Genomic DNA, 14231 nt, shown 5'->3' with positions numbered 1-14231 from the left:
ACTCTTCCAACTGCAAAAATTCCAATCTCCCTCCCTAGACAGCGGGTACCAAGAGCAAGTCCTGTCTGTTCCAGCCACCTCTTGCTCTCCTCTTTCACGTCCACATACAATGTACGTTCCCCCTTCAAGTGAAATGCAAATGTTGTCTGAACTGCCTCAGGATAGACACAACCACCAACAATTATGTGTTTTGGTGTAAGCTTCAGAACAGTCATGCAGTAATCTAATACATGGAGAACAATTCTCTCAACTCCCACATGTTAACTTCTGCTTTGAACTGACAGAGAAAAATCATGCTTTTCCTTTACTGTGTAAATATATAATTTTTTCTAAATCTTGCTCAATCTTCCTCCCCAGCACAATCTTTTGCAAGTTAGTCACAGTAAGTTTTGTTTACATAATGACAGAACATGAAACTGGAGTAGCGAAAACAATTTCAAAATTTCAAAAAAAATTTTGAAGTATTCTTTGTTAAAATCAGATATAAGTAGGGCACACTCACCTTGCTCTCTGTAAGTTCATAAATTTTCTGGCTGACATACGTGACTTCAGGCTTTGGCTCATTGTACACAGCCCTTCTAGAAATATTTTTATTGGGTTTTGAAAGTCTTAAGGTGCTTCCTTCAAGTCGCACATAGACAGAGTGAGTCAACGTAGCATGGTATGTTTCTGGATCATAATTATAAATTTCATTCATCCATCCCTAAAGAAGAAAACACTTGTCAACAGGCTTTTAAGCTGCTGGAAAACCAAGTACAGCACGTACATCAAAGTTTTAAATAATTATCCAAGCTTTTGCCAAAGTTATGTCACTTACTGTACAAATACAACAAAGCAGTAAACGCCCCAAATGAGGTAGCACCAAATTGACAGAGCATGAGATGGAGGACTGTATCTCAAGCAGACACTTTGTTTTCTGAGTAAGTAATTTTGTACATGTAGTGCAGTGGTCTTCCACCTCATCTTCATGAGACGCTGACAGATTTGCAGACACAGGCTTGCGGGAAGAGCCACGAGGCAGCCTGTAAGGGCATGCTGCAGAGCAGCCCGTCTGCTTACAGCAAGCACGGACATTTTAATCACCAACAGTCAAGGCAGAGCAAACAGTCTGTCTGCTTATAGACAGCACTGACATTTTAATCACCAACAATTAAGGACTGAGTGGAAGTCCACAATGGAGTTTATTTTAACACACCATCACCATTTAACATCATCTAACATGTTGTGTAACTGCCCAGTTACAACACGGGAGTCATACGTGTGGCGATTAGGTTTCATTCATTTCTGCACAGTGAAAGAAAGGAAAAAAAACAAGCCAGCCCTGCTCTAACAAGTCCGTAAGCACTGACTCTAACCATGGGGGTGATGTTAGTCCTCTTCTCTAACATCTGCTTCCAGAAAATGAAAGATGATAAATGGGGCAGAAGACAAGCCAGAATACTCATTTCAAGGAAAACAAGTTTTCCTTCTCTTAACCTGCCCTACAACATGTTTTGGTAATTACTGCTACCTGCACATCAAAATCTTAATTCGGCATACTCAATATTCATTAATGTCAACAGAAAGCAAAGGAGATAGACTTAAACAGATGTACCTTAGAGCATAAAGTAAAATGGCATCTTTATAAATACCCAGGTGAGTATAGCAGGGGAGAGCTGCTGGGAAGCGGGGGGAGCTGAACGAGCATTCCTAGTATTGTTCAAAACAAAGAAGTTAACTACCTTATGCAAAACATCCCAGAAATTACTGCAACATTTTCACTTATTAAAGAAGTTTACACCCACACAGAGAAATGTAATTTTTTTTTAAGGCTCATTTACTTCAGTGCCATGTAATTTCTCAAAGTAGGCAGCATACACTGTCTTAGGTGCCATAGTAACAGTGATAACTATGTTTTCCTTACTCCAGCATCTAGCTCTATTTTCATTATAAACCATGAAAAACCAAGATAAATTAGCATTTCTTTTACATTCAGGAAAGATTAAGTCATTCATCTTTGCTCAGCTCCAAAGCAGACTACCTCTTTTATTAACAGACATACCTATATCAACACACACTCTTTGAAGAAGCTTTGTCTTTGGGTTTTTTGCTTACACTGGGTTATATATAACTACAATACGGGAAATACAATGCACAAGGAAGTTTTCTATAAACCATCAAGGTTCTGCACAGCAGGGTTGACGTATGTTTGAGCATATCCCATTTCCTTCCTAGAAATTATTAAGCCAAGACATCTTTGAGCAGACAGCAACTACTTTTCAGCCAGGAACTCCAGCTAAACTTATTGAAGCGCAAGGACATCACACGAGATGCCTAAAGCCACCGTGAGCCATTCACTCTGTGCAGAACTGGAATATCCATATGGCCCACAGATGTCTGGAGAGACTCCCACCTGCCCCCTGGATCAGATCTCCGAGCTATTTCTAGCTCAGACACCCAAATCTGGAGCCTGCAGCCAAGCAAACATACAGATGAAAGTTTGCTGCCTCCAAAGTTTATCACCTTCTCCTGCAAGGCAGTTCAGCTGAAGACCACATGAGCTGGCATGAAGAGAAGGGGATACTTGGAAAGTGGATATTTATACGAAGCTTAGCCACACGAGCCCTTTTTATAACTGTAATAAGCTATGATGTTATTTTCAGTAGGAGGGTTGGAAACCTCCGGGTATATGTGGTACCGAAGAAGGAAGGTCAGAGTACACTTAAAGTTTCCTTAACATCCTGATTGAGATGGAACCAGCTGGAGTTTTCTGACACTAACACTTGAGCTGAACAGAGGACACGTAGCAATGAAAACTGTGATTTACACATCATTCTCTTGACTGCCATGTACCATAGCGAGAAGTAAAAATCCATGAACAGAGCTTCAAAAATGAAAAGCTGAGAGCTGAGACAACATGAACGCCCTGGGACACACATTAGATGTACAAGCTTTGCTATACCTTCTCAGCAGCTACACAACTGTTATCCAACACTCTTCTAGCCGTGTTTCATTTTATCCTCCAGCACATTCTGAGATGCCATAGCCACGTCTGTGACAAAAAGGCACAAGGCCCAGCCTACATTAAATGACTTAACCAAGTCCAGTGAACCTCTGGTAGCACAGGGGTCTGAATCCATCTGGTATGTCAGACCAGCACCTTTCCTATCCCGTTTCTTCTATAAGAGTGCCAGTGGCTTTTCTGCCAGATTTCCTTACCCTATACAACTAAACAACAGAGAAGAGGTCCTTTTGAAGACTGCCATCTTCTTCCCAGCAGCAGCAAGACACACTGCATTTAAAGGACAAAAATAAACAAAACAGAATCTCTGCTCCCCCAGTATGTATATTCCCACTTCACTTTCAGCATTCAGGAGCCCTGGAAAGTCCCTCCTGCTTTTCTGATCCCTACCACGCGCCCAGGCTTTCCACTTCAAACAAATGGATTAGCTGTATAATCTGCCAAACACACAATTCTCAAACTCTGTCCTGCCACCTCCCCTGCTCACTGAACAAATCCAACAGAAGTGCAAACGCTGCTTCTTGTAGCACAACCATCAGGTTATTAGTGACTGAAGAACCTGTCCGACACTTTTAACAATGATTTCTGGCTGCCTAAGGTACTGAACGTTCAAAATCTAGAACTGACAGAACATAAATATACTGTCCACCTAAACCAGCTGCCTACATAGCGATTTCTATACAAGGAAGAGATTGTCTGCTTCATGTATTTGAGGCATAGCCCAAAAAACAAAAGATACAGAAGTTTAAATTCAAATATTTGGGGTTTTATTTTCAGTCAGTACCTAGCCAACAGTCAGGATGAAAGAGATACCATACCACCTTACAACAAACCCTCCCTGTACATAAATTTTTAGTTTCCTAATTTCTAACAATGCACTGTTTCCTTTTTGCACTCAATTTTCAAGTTATTTTGTAACACAGAGAAACATTCCATGGCTGAGAGTGAAATGTTAATACTTCACCAAACAATGATTCTTCACTCTATTAATGAATCTGAAAATGTGTGCCAGCTGTAGGATTTTTTTCCCCTCATATGTCTAACAGTGTTAAAGGGGGAAAACACCACCATCTGCCTTCTCACTTCAGCAATTTTTGTTTTTTGTAAATTGTTTCACTTAACGTAAAAAACATTTTTGAGAAGGTTACCCAAGAAGCCCCAAATTTAATTCCAAAGTTCCTGCATTTTAAGAACAATTTTAGCAGAAATACCTCCGCCCCTCTCTTTGCAAAAACAATCTGGAACAAAAGATTCACAGCCTACGGAAACCATTTTGCAATGCATCTAAACAGAGAAGTTATGTTACCATAACGTGCTAGCAACAGATAAATTTTCCCAAACTACGAAACCAACAATGGATTTCCTTGTGTAGGAGAGGAGTGACTGTATGATGGGTCTTTTTTGTACTAGTGAAGTTCTTAAAATAAGAAATTTAGTAATTCAGGGAGGACAATAACCATAGTCATATGCTACTCTGCAGCTGCTTGCCATTTACACTGATCCTGTGATCTCCATTTATAAAGGTCAGCAGTTGCTCTAAATTCACAGCTGAAATTAGGAGAAAGTGCCTCACCATCAGACTGGAAACTAACCTGGAAAAGTATCCGGATAGAATACTGGGCAGCATGGCTTTTACAGCAAAGGTCATAGTTACTATTCAAAAACCTATACGTGCGCTAACAGGATCTGGCCTGTTTTTACTGAACTTCTGGCTTTCAGAGTGCAGCATGTCACCTCTGTCACTGCAGAACACACGGGTCCGTGCAACACTAGCACCCGCACAAAAGGTCCACTTTGGTTTATTTTTCCTCTTTTTGTGACTCTGGGCTGCAAGTTTTTTTATTCAATCTGCAGTTCAACAGAATAATTCATGCGAGTAAGAACTGCAGAGTCAGGCCTTGTAGAGTACCAACTTTTTAACGTTATTTTAAGATCTCAGGTATCTTACACTTAAACTGAGAGGGGAGGTTGGGAGGAACTGCAAAAGATCTTTATGAACGATCCAGAGGGCTCAGGGCACAGACCAGGTCTGGAAATAAAATGGTATTTTCAAATATATAAATAATCAGAAGTCAACTTCACAATACAAGCCCAAATCTGGATTACAACTGCCCCCAGAGTTTCTCAGTGATATTAACAGATTGATTAATATCCATTATCATTAAATGATATAATCAAATGCTCCAGCACCAAAATTCTTGAAAGACTGTTGATCACTCAGATCACACTAATTGTATTAGCATCCCTCTCATTACCACTATTTTATAACACTTCAATAGTATTTTGCTTGATAAATGAGGAAAAATGCAATGTAGTTTTTTTGAGCTTTTATTGACAGGGAATCTAAAGACACAAAAAAGGTCTAAGGTGGGCAGCAGTAACCATCACCCTAACCGGCAAACACATTTGCCTGCCAGAGGCCACTATCAAACATGAAATCCTCTGAGTGATATTTAGGAAGAGCATGCTGGTAAAAAGCCTCCTGTTTCTGTACAGCTGTGGCTCAAAAAGCTTCATTTCTCTAGCAGGCACTGCCAACATGGTCTTCTCATAAAAGTTCTTTCTAATGGGAAGAGTAAACTTATCATTTCTGTTTTAGCTGTTACTTAAAACCTTTTCTATCAGCCAGCACAACACAAGGGAATGCACACATGAGAAGGCCAATAAGGAAGTTAGAAAAGACTAATGCATTAAAGAAGAAGAAAAAAAAAATGTGGGCAGAGGAAAAAAAAAAAAGGGAAAATGAAGCTAGAGAACTGAAGACTGAGGGAATAAGAAGGTAAGAAAACATACACTGAAGATGGAGGGGTTGTGTGTGCATTTTCTGGTTGGGGGGACATTCTCCCTCCAGTATCAAAGACGTTTGAGTGAAACATGTACAGAAATCTACAGAAGCACACACCAACCAGCACAACAGTGTTTGATTCTATCACATTGCAAAGGTACAATTTTGGGGGAGACAGTATTAATGTTCAGGTATTTTGGCAATTGCTGAGGGGAATTTTCCACTAGTTCTTGAAGCTAGAGAAATGCAAACTTCTCAAACAATATTTACATGGGGAGAACGCACACATACTTGTACAAAAATAGCCTGACGGCAGTTTGGCAGAATCCCAACTCCTAGAGCCCCATAAAGGGATCTTACTCATAGCATTTATCATAATGGCATGAAAGCAGTCCAGGCCAGAATACGTGACCAAATTCTGAAGAGAACATCTTTATGCAAGAGCATCAAGTTTGATTTTCCTATATTCATGTGAGTTTTGTTACAGATTAATTCTTTATCTCATTTTTCAGATGATCTAAACTGTCAGTGCTCTTTTTGACATGTGCAAATAGAAAATAGTTGCATGAGGTGGGAATAACAACTTGCAATTTGCTAAATCGTATTACATTATGTTCCACTAAAATATGGGCACTGAGCTGGTTTTTAAAGTCCTGAAGCATTAAAAAACCCTTCTATAGGGCTTTACATGTTAAGGATAATTACTTTGTATGTTAATGAGTGCAAGAAATACTTATCGGGTCATATAAAACATTAATCTACATTCATACAGACTTCTCTGCACAGTTCTTTTGTTGCCTACAGCCATTCTCATAAAACGTATCTCTTGGATAAAAGCATTAAAACACAGTTTAAAGGTTCCTGAATAACACCTAACATCTCAAAGAGCCAGCTTAACACCAGCCAATAATGAACATTAGGATCTCTACCAGCTTTCAAGTATCAAGGCAAATTTATATGCAGGGTCTCAGCACCCAATTAGCAAGGACAGAACGAAAAGTTTGTCAAGATTTGTACATGTAACCGGCAGGTAAATTTGCTGTTGGGAATGCAGATTAAGACCACAACTCATACCATTCAAGGAAAAAAGGGAACACCAAGGTAGCATCAGGGCCATGCAATTGCTGCCTGTATTCAGCAAAAGTTGGCTTTTATACCTCGTTTCTCTAACTTTTCAGTTACCTATAGATACATGAGATTAGCTGACAATACACTATAGATTCTACAGCATATAACCAATACCATCGTAATTTCAGTTCACGTAACCTTTGTGGTGTTACGCAACTGGAGATGCACCTTCAGAAAGCTCAGGATGTATTTAATATTTACACAAACACAAGAAAGCATTCACAAATACTCTGATAAGCAAGTGATATCAAGTCAAAGTTGTACCACTATAATTCTGAAATGCTTCTGTTGCACATCAGAAACTGGTAGCTGCTTTATTGCTTCAGAATTCTGCAACTGGGAAAATATTTTAATTCATCAGAGATGGAGATTAGGAGAGGCAGGACAGGGACAAAGAAGAATCACAAAGGCACTGAAGTAACTGAGTGATTGTATGGATCACAGCTTGACAGACAGCAATGTGCCAGATGTATAAAGCGACACACTTGCAGTTGTGAACCAGAAGTGGAGACAGGGAAGGGCAAGGACGAGGGAGGATAAATTTTCTAAGAGCTTCATTTAAAACCCAGCTCTCAGACATGTTTTACTGAACTGTAATCTATATTATACACTACAATATTTAAGATATCAGCACACAGAAACACAGACATCGTAACTGATGAGTACATCCCTTTCATCACTCACTCCTCCTCCCATTCTAATTAGCTAATGTTTGAGGAGAATCCATATGCTCTCCAACTATCTATGCTTTACTTGAACACAATGCTTGTGAATCTGCTTAGACTGAACAGACAAGACAGACAAATTGCTACCTAGACAGCAAAATACCTCAGAAACAAAATGCATCTCCCAAGACACAGCTTCAAGCACAAGTGTTATTTTACATGCCAAACTCTGACACTACTTGCTCTCATTAGTTCAGCTGGATCATTTCAAATCCATCAGCAAAACCATTTGCCCTTTTACTTTTGAAGCAATTCTGGTTTTCTACTAATCCTTACAGACACCGAAGTCTTACATATTCTTGGATACTAAACCATTTGTGCCCTTGCCAAAGCCACCTGACCCTAAACCAATACTCTATTTACAAATGGAGATAATTCAGTTCATTTACACCTTCAGAATAAGTCTAGTTTACTACTGCCATCCAAAATAACACATGCACACACACACGCCCAACATACCATGACCTCACCTTCAATATTTCAGGTTCTTTGATGTCTAGAGCTCCTGTATTCCATCGCTTTTTCATACTTTTATGCAGTTCGAGATATTCATGAGTACGTGGAGTAAGAAGCCAAATCACACAGACAGCTGTCATAAATCCAAGGGCCATTCCAAGTAAGAGTCCACTTAAGTAGCCAGGGAGAGGGATAATAAAATAAGCGTAGACTAACAGTGTAAAGAAGTATAAAGTTTTCACTGGTATTTTAGGCTGTTGCACATATGGATTATTTTCATCTTCACTACTGAGCATAGTACCATTTTCCTCAGTCATCTCTGGATCGAGCAAAGTTTCCGTGGGTTTATCATTTTTGCTTTCATCCTCTAGCAAGGAAAAGTCTTCAGAATACAGTTCACAAAACTCCTCATCCTCTCTGCTTGCTAGTGCAGACAATGAACATTTTTCAAGTACGATTGAAGTTTTCGAACCCACGTCCTTTGTGCTTGCAGACTGAGAGATTTTGGTCTCTGTCTCTTTCATACGTTCCTCAGCCACTTTTGCCTGATTGTTCTTATTTAAATTAGAGTCACTTCCATAGAAGTCCCCTTCAGAATCACATTCTTCTTCCTTAATGCTGTAATTGTTATTGCTTTCCAAATGGCCATTCAAACTGGAAAGGTTTGAGAGTTCTGAAGCACTTGAAGATAAGGCTTTGGGCCTGTGGCTACTACTTTCATCACCCATTATTTTACTGAGCAGCTGAAAAGGCTCATAGATTACTTCAGAAAGGCGTCTTTTAGTATCTTCAATTTTAGCCTCCATTTCAGGTACTTTAAAAAAGGAACGAGTGTCAGAGGGAGATGTTAATGGAGATGAGGGGGCAGTTTTAGAATCGCCACCTGTAGCTCGAGGTTGAGTGAACTGTTTGAACAGATGCAAGTTCAGTTTTGAGTCAGGTGGCCTGTAAGACACAGCTTCAGATTCTTGTTTAGAAGTGTCTGTAGACAGAGATTTCACTAAGGTTTTCATTAGCTGTCTATGTCGCATCGGTGGGGTAGGTTCTTTTGGTTCCACATCTGTTGAAAGGGACTTGACTAAACCCTTAAAAGGCTTTGAACTAGAAACTGTGGATGATCCACTAGAGCAAACAACTGATCTGGATGGGGATGAGGACGGGGAAGATGACAGGCTGGATTTCTGTTCCACAGGTGGTGGTGCACCTGATACGCTAACTGTATGACATGAGTGTGACGGAGACAGGACTAGTGGCACTGCACTGAATACTTGGGACATGGAAGGAGAATCCAACAGCTTTACAGTCTCTGCAGTTGGCAGAACTGCAGGTGATGAGGACAGTAGTGATGCAGAGTTGGCCATGTTAAGCGAGGTAGCTGGACCAGAAAAATCATGGCCGGTATGCTCAAAGCAGAGGTCTTCCTTGGCTTCAAGTGCTGTTACAATGCTTTGGTCATCTAGTTCCTCATCAAGAAATTCCTTAAACTCCTCTTCCTCCTCTTCTTCCTCCTTCCCAAATGCAGAGAAATGAATAGTGATGGTTTCTCGAGAGACAGATCGTTGGACCTGCACTTTTGGCGCTGACTGCTTTGAGGACATTTCACCAGTTTTCTCTGCATGGCTACTGTTCTGACTTGTCATTGCAGGTCCCAGAGATGTGTCAGAGTCTGTGAAGAAAATGTAATACTATGTTAAATGCATTTTTTCCCTCAAACATCCTTATTTTCAAGCATTAAGCCAAACATAAGAGATGGGTTATAGGCAACAGGCCAGTCAGTTGAAGATTAAAACACTGGACACCCTTCATCTCAGTGGGTTTAAAGCGCCTAGTCAAATTATGGACTCCTACTACAGAAATTGACTGTAGACTTATTTCATTGACTAAAGCATATCTATATTTTAGTTAATATGCCCTTTACACCTGCTTAACTACCTCATTTTTAGTATCATTGAATATAAGAACAGATTCAAAGGAGGACAAGGAGAAAAACGTGTTCAGGACAATTGGCAATCACGGATAGGAATGGAGAGCATTAACAGACCCTCTCAGATGATCTTGGAAGAATTTAACACAATTTTAGGTAGGAAAAAAATCCAACAGCAACAAACAGAAGATACACACGCTCAAAATTACAGATCTAGGTTACTGTTCGCTAGATAACATGTCTCCACACAGCACAAAATGGCAATATTTTTAAGGTAATTTTAACAGCACAGCACTTACCTTCCTATTTTCCCCACTAGAAGCACTTCTGAGTTCCAGAAACCCCATCCCGTGCCAGCACATTGAAATTCTCCACTCCTAACTCTCAGTTCCTTCTACATACAGTAATTCATGTTTTTGGGGTTTTACCCCCCCCCCTTTTATATAAAGCAAAGTTTGAAACTCAAAGCAAGGTCAGAAGTATGTAAAAGTCTTCACATAGTCTTTGTCCTTCCAGGCTTTGCAAGCTATGGACAAATGATCAGGACAAACAATAGTCCAATAGTTGCAGGCAAAACAGCACAACTGGACAGAACTTAATTTTAATATCCTCCTGAATTCCAGAACTAGACACCCTTTAGAAATGTATTTTAGCAGAACCACAGTACAGCAAGGTGAAGTAGCTCCAGACACTACAATAACAGACAGTATCAAACTAACTGTTGTCAAAAAGACATGAGTCAGACTTAAGCAGATACAGCCACGTTTGAGATCTACCTCAGATAACATATATACCCAAAGAATTTATTACTGCTAGCAGTTTTGCTGTAAGAATGTGTAAGGACACTTTAATAGAGTAACTGTTCTGATACAGCAACAGTACTTTTTGAAAACACTGATCTCTGATCAGTTCGGTGCAGGATAGATACACTAACACACCTGCTTTTTACATCGATTATATCCACATGTTATTTCAAGCATTTTATTGACCCATGAAAGTGGACTTAGCATATGTTTACATGGAGAGGAAATATCACACATTTAAACCAAGGCACTGGTGACCATACACAAAGATGGATCAGGAATTACAAGATTAGCTCTGTCTTTCCAGCTGTGAGGCAGCACTTTATCTTCATCGGCAAGACAGCAAGTTTACCACTTCAGTAACTGAATTATTTTTCAGAAGCTGTTAAAATGCTGTAATCAAACTGTCAAGCTGAATTAATGAGAGGCCTTTGCTGACGTTTAAAGAGCAGTACAGAAGAATGATTATGTGGTGGTGAAGAAATGTGCACTTCACAAACAGCTGTGATATCGGATTGTATTATCCAGCAAGCCAGTGCCACCTGTTTGTCACCAGCTTCCTACTAAAGGTTATAGCCCTTTATACTTGCTAACGGACCCGTTCACATAAACATTTTTTAACCTGTCAGTAAAATGATCTGGGTTAAAAATTTAAAAATAGCAGATCTTTGCTACCCAGCTCATCCAGTAACGTTGGAACAGACACAAATATCTGTCCACAACTTCCTATGTACTATAGTTGCCCATTTTATGGCTCCTAAATTGTTGACCAGTTTATTCCTTGCTTCTCCTAGCATTTGTGTGCTTCCCAATCAGGTTGTACAGAAGGACAACCTGATTATTATCCTGCTTCATGCAAAGCCTCCAGAAATTTTAATTTCAGTATTCAGTCCCAGTTCTGCTGCACGTATCAGGGAGCCAGTTTGGGTTCAAAGAACCATAAGCAGCTTCCAGAACCCAGTCACACTTTCACTTGACACCTAACCATTTTTCTGACAAACCGCATTTATCAGTTATACGCGTATATAACTTGGTGAGTGTTACAGTTGGTAAGAAACTCGGTCTTTCATCTCCCTGCTGGATTAGCACACTTGGGAACCAGCAGCATGCAGAATCCACGCTTCCTATGGACACAGCTCTATTTCACAGAGTTCAAACTGCAAATTTCCCAATTGTTTAGACAAATACACCCAAATTTATTTTGGGGAGGGAAAAAAAGACTACTACTGGATAAGATATGTATCCAACTCAACTTCCATTTCCCTGGTGCTGGACCATCAGCTATCAAACATGTCTAACATTTTGTGCCAGTTGTAAAATTGCAAGACTAGCAAACCAAAATTTGAAAGAACAAAAAACCCTACACACCTACCAGGTCATTGAGCAATTACACCACTATACACTAAGGAAGGAAAAAAACAAAAATAAACCAAAAAACCCCACCATACAAGAGCTACACTTGCACACGATGCTGTTGCCATCAGCCTGAAACAACTGACCCTTTCTCTTCTGCCCATTTGGCACCAACCATGCATCGATAATCTAGCAACACAGCAGAAAAATATTAACTACTCTGCCCACCCCCAAATAACATTTCTAATGTGTTATTTTTGATCAGCTAGAAATTCATGGGTTTGGTTAGCTCTTTAGCACACTGTGTTTACACTGTACAGTTAATTACCTTGTGTTTAAACACCAGTTGCCATGTTGTGCTAATGCAGTGCTAATTACCTGAAACAGATGAAGTTTACTTGCACACACCAAACATACTGAAAAAAGATTTAACTGCTTATGGAACAAGCAAGAATTTTTTACATCATGATTAACTAGTTAACATAGAAAGGAAGGGAAGTCTTGATTAGCAAATATTTGCCTACCCTTAAACATGCTACTGTACCATGAATTATGTCTTATGAAAGCACATTCTTAAATCAGCACTATCAACAGGGCAGCAGCAGAACATTAACATAATCCAACTGCTTGCACTTTGGCATCCTCAGCCCACAACTTACAAGATAACTCTGTAGTATCCAATACCCTCAACATCTGGTCCAAGTGGTATTTCAGTCGAGGGGACTGGTTTCCAGGAACAACCATTTCTATTTGGGCAAATAATCATTTTTAGCCTTCTTTGATCTTGCTGGAACTTTCTAAATCAACCTTGTTTATAAGCCGATTTTGCTACAAGGCACTTCATGCTTTTGCCAAGCACAGCTGTATCTTGCATCAAATTTTCAAAAAATTGGTACATAAAAACCAGTGTACAATACAGGGGAAATATTGTAATGCTCTGTACTTAAGACAGCCAACATCGGATATTTGTTGTGTTATAGCCAACGTCAGATATTTCATTACAGGCATTCTGAATATCAATTGGGATTACAACATTAGCACGCTCTCTACATCATTCCAAGCTTTTAACAACTCTAACCCCTCTTAACACACCAGATATCCTACTGAGGGAAATTTCCCCCCACAAACACAGGATAGGAAAGATTTTCCCCTGCTCTGGGCAGGCCCATGTTTCCAATCCATTCCCAAGCATAATTTCTCTTTTTTTATTGTGAAGGATTTGGAGGTTTTTTCCAGAGTGGAAGTTGAGAAGCTTTTCCACAGCAAATACAACAATAACATCCCTGACTTCTTCCACTGCTACCACTGACAGCTCTTCCACTAGGTGTTCCATTTTGATAACAAAGATATTTCATAAAGTTCTTGAACCATATGCTTTTATCCCTTAAATCATTCTAACAGATTCACTTCTTGCTGATTTCCAGCTATGTTTTCCTCACTTGTTGCTTCCCCTTTTTCCTATTCCTCACCTTCTCCCCCAGCTGTTTGAAGACCTGGCGTTCCCAGCCTGACCCCCATTTGAAGGGGCACAATTCCGAATTGATCATTTGCAGATTACATCAATACTTGCAGAAATGTATGTTTTCACTGATCCTTCTTTTGAAAGCCACACTGTCCTCACCTTCTCTGGCTGCCTCTTTAGGGATTTTGTTGTTGTTGTCGATTCTGAAGATGTAAGGCATTGGCTTTATTTATGTGGGAGGCAGGCCTAAATAATAATCTTAGATCTTCAGGCTTCAAATGATTCAAAACATAAACTTTTACCTGCAAGGGAAACAGGCTGCTCGGAAAATAATTCCTTTCCCCCAAAGGTTTGAACTTCAGATGCTTTTGCAGGGTGGAATGAGAGCACTGCCAACCAACTACTGCCACTTCCACTTCTTATGTTAAGGCACTGCACCTCCATCACCCACATACCAGCAGTTTATAATCCTCACCTACAGGCATTGCTTTTAAAACAACAGGAAACAGCAAGCCAGGCGAACAGTGCACACACGCTGCCTGGAACAGAAACTATTTCTTGCCAAGCCCTTTCCTACTGCGCAGTGAGCCAGCA

The 14231-nt window shown here is 39.9% G+C and overlaps 1 protein-coding gene across 5 annotated transcripts in view; it reads right to left on the bottom strand.

Moving 5' to 3' along the window:
- The window catches only part of TEX2 (testis expressed 2), a 56284-nt gene that overhangs the window by 21706 nt on the left and 20347 nt on the right, over positions 1-14231 (bottom strand). For 4 of the 5 annotated variants that reach the window (XM_054846897.1, XM_054846899.1, XM_054846902.1 and 1 more), the window contains 2 exons: positions 8110-9761; positions 503-703 (listed from right to left, as the gene is read on the bottom strand). In XM_054846897.1, coding sequence (XP_054702872.1) covers positions 503-703; positions 8110-9735 — 1827 coding nt within the window. In that variant the 5' untranslated portion in view covers positions 9736-9761. Of the gene's footprint in view, positions 1-502; positions 704-8109; positions 9762-10318; positions 10464-14231 lie in introns of those variants that run through there. The other variant, XM_054846900.1, reaches the window with a different exon arrangement.

This window comes from Grus americana, chromosome 18, assembly GCF_028858705.1.
Source record: "Grus americana isolate bGruAme1 chromosome 18, bGruAme1.mat, whole genome shotgun sequence".
NCBI lineage: Eukaryota > Metazoa > Chordata > Aves > Gruiformes > Gruidae > Grus > Grus americana.
The sequence above is the reverse complement of the archived record's forward strand: the minus strand, read 5'-3'. Positions and strand labels throughout refer to the sequence as shown.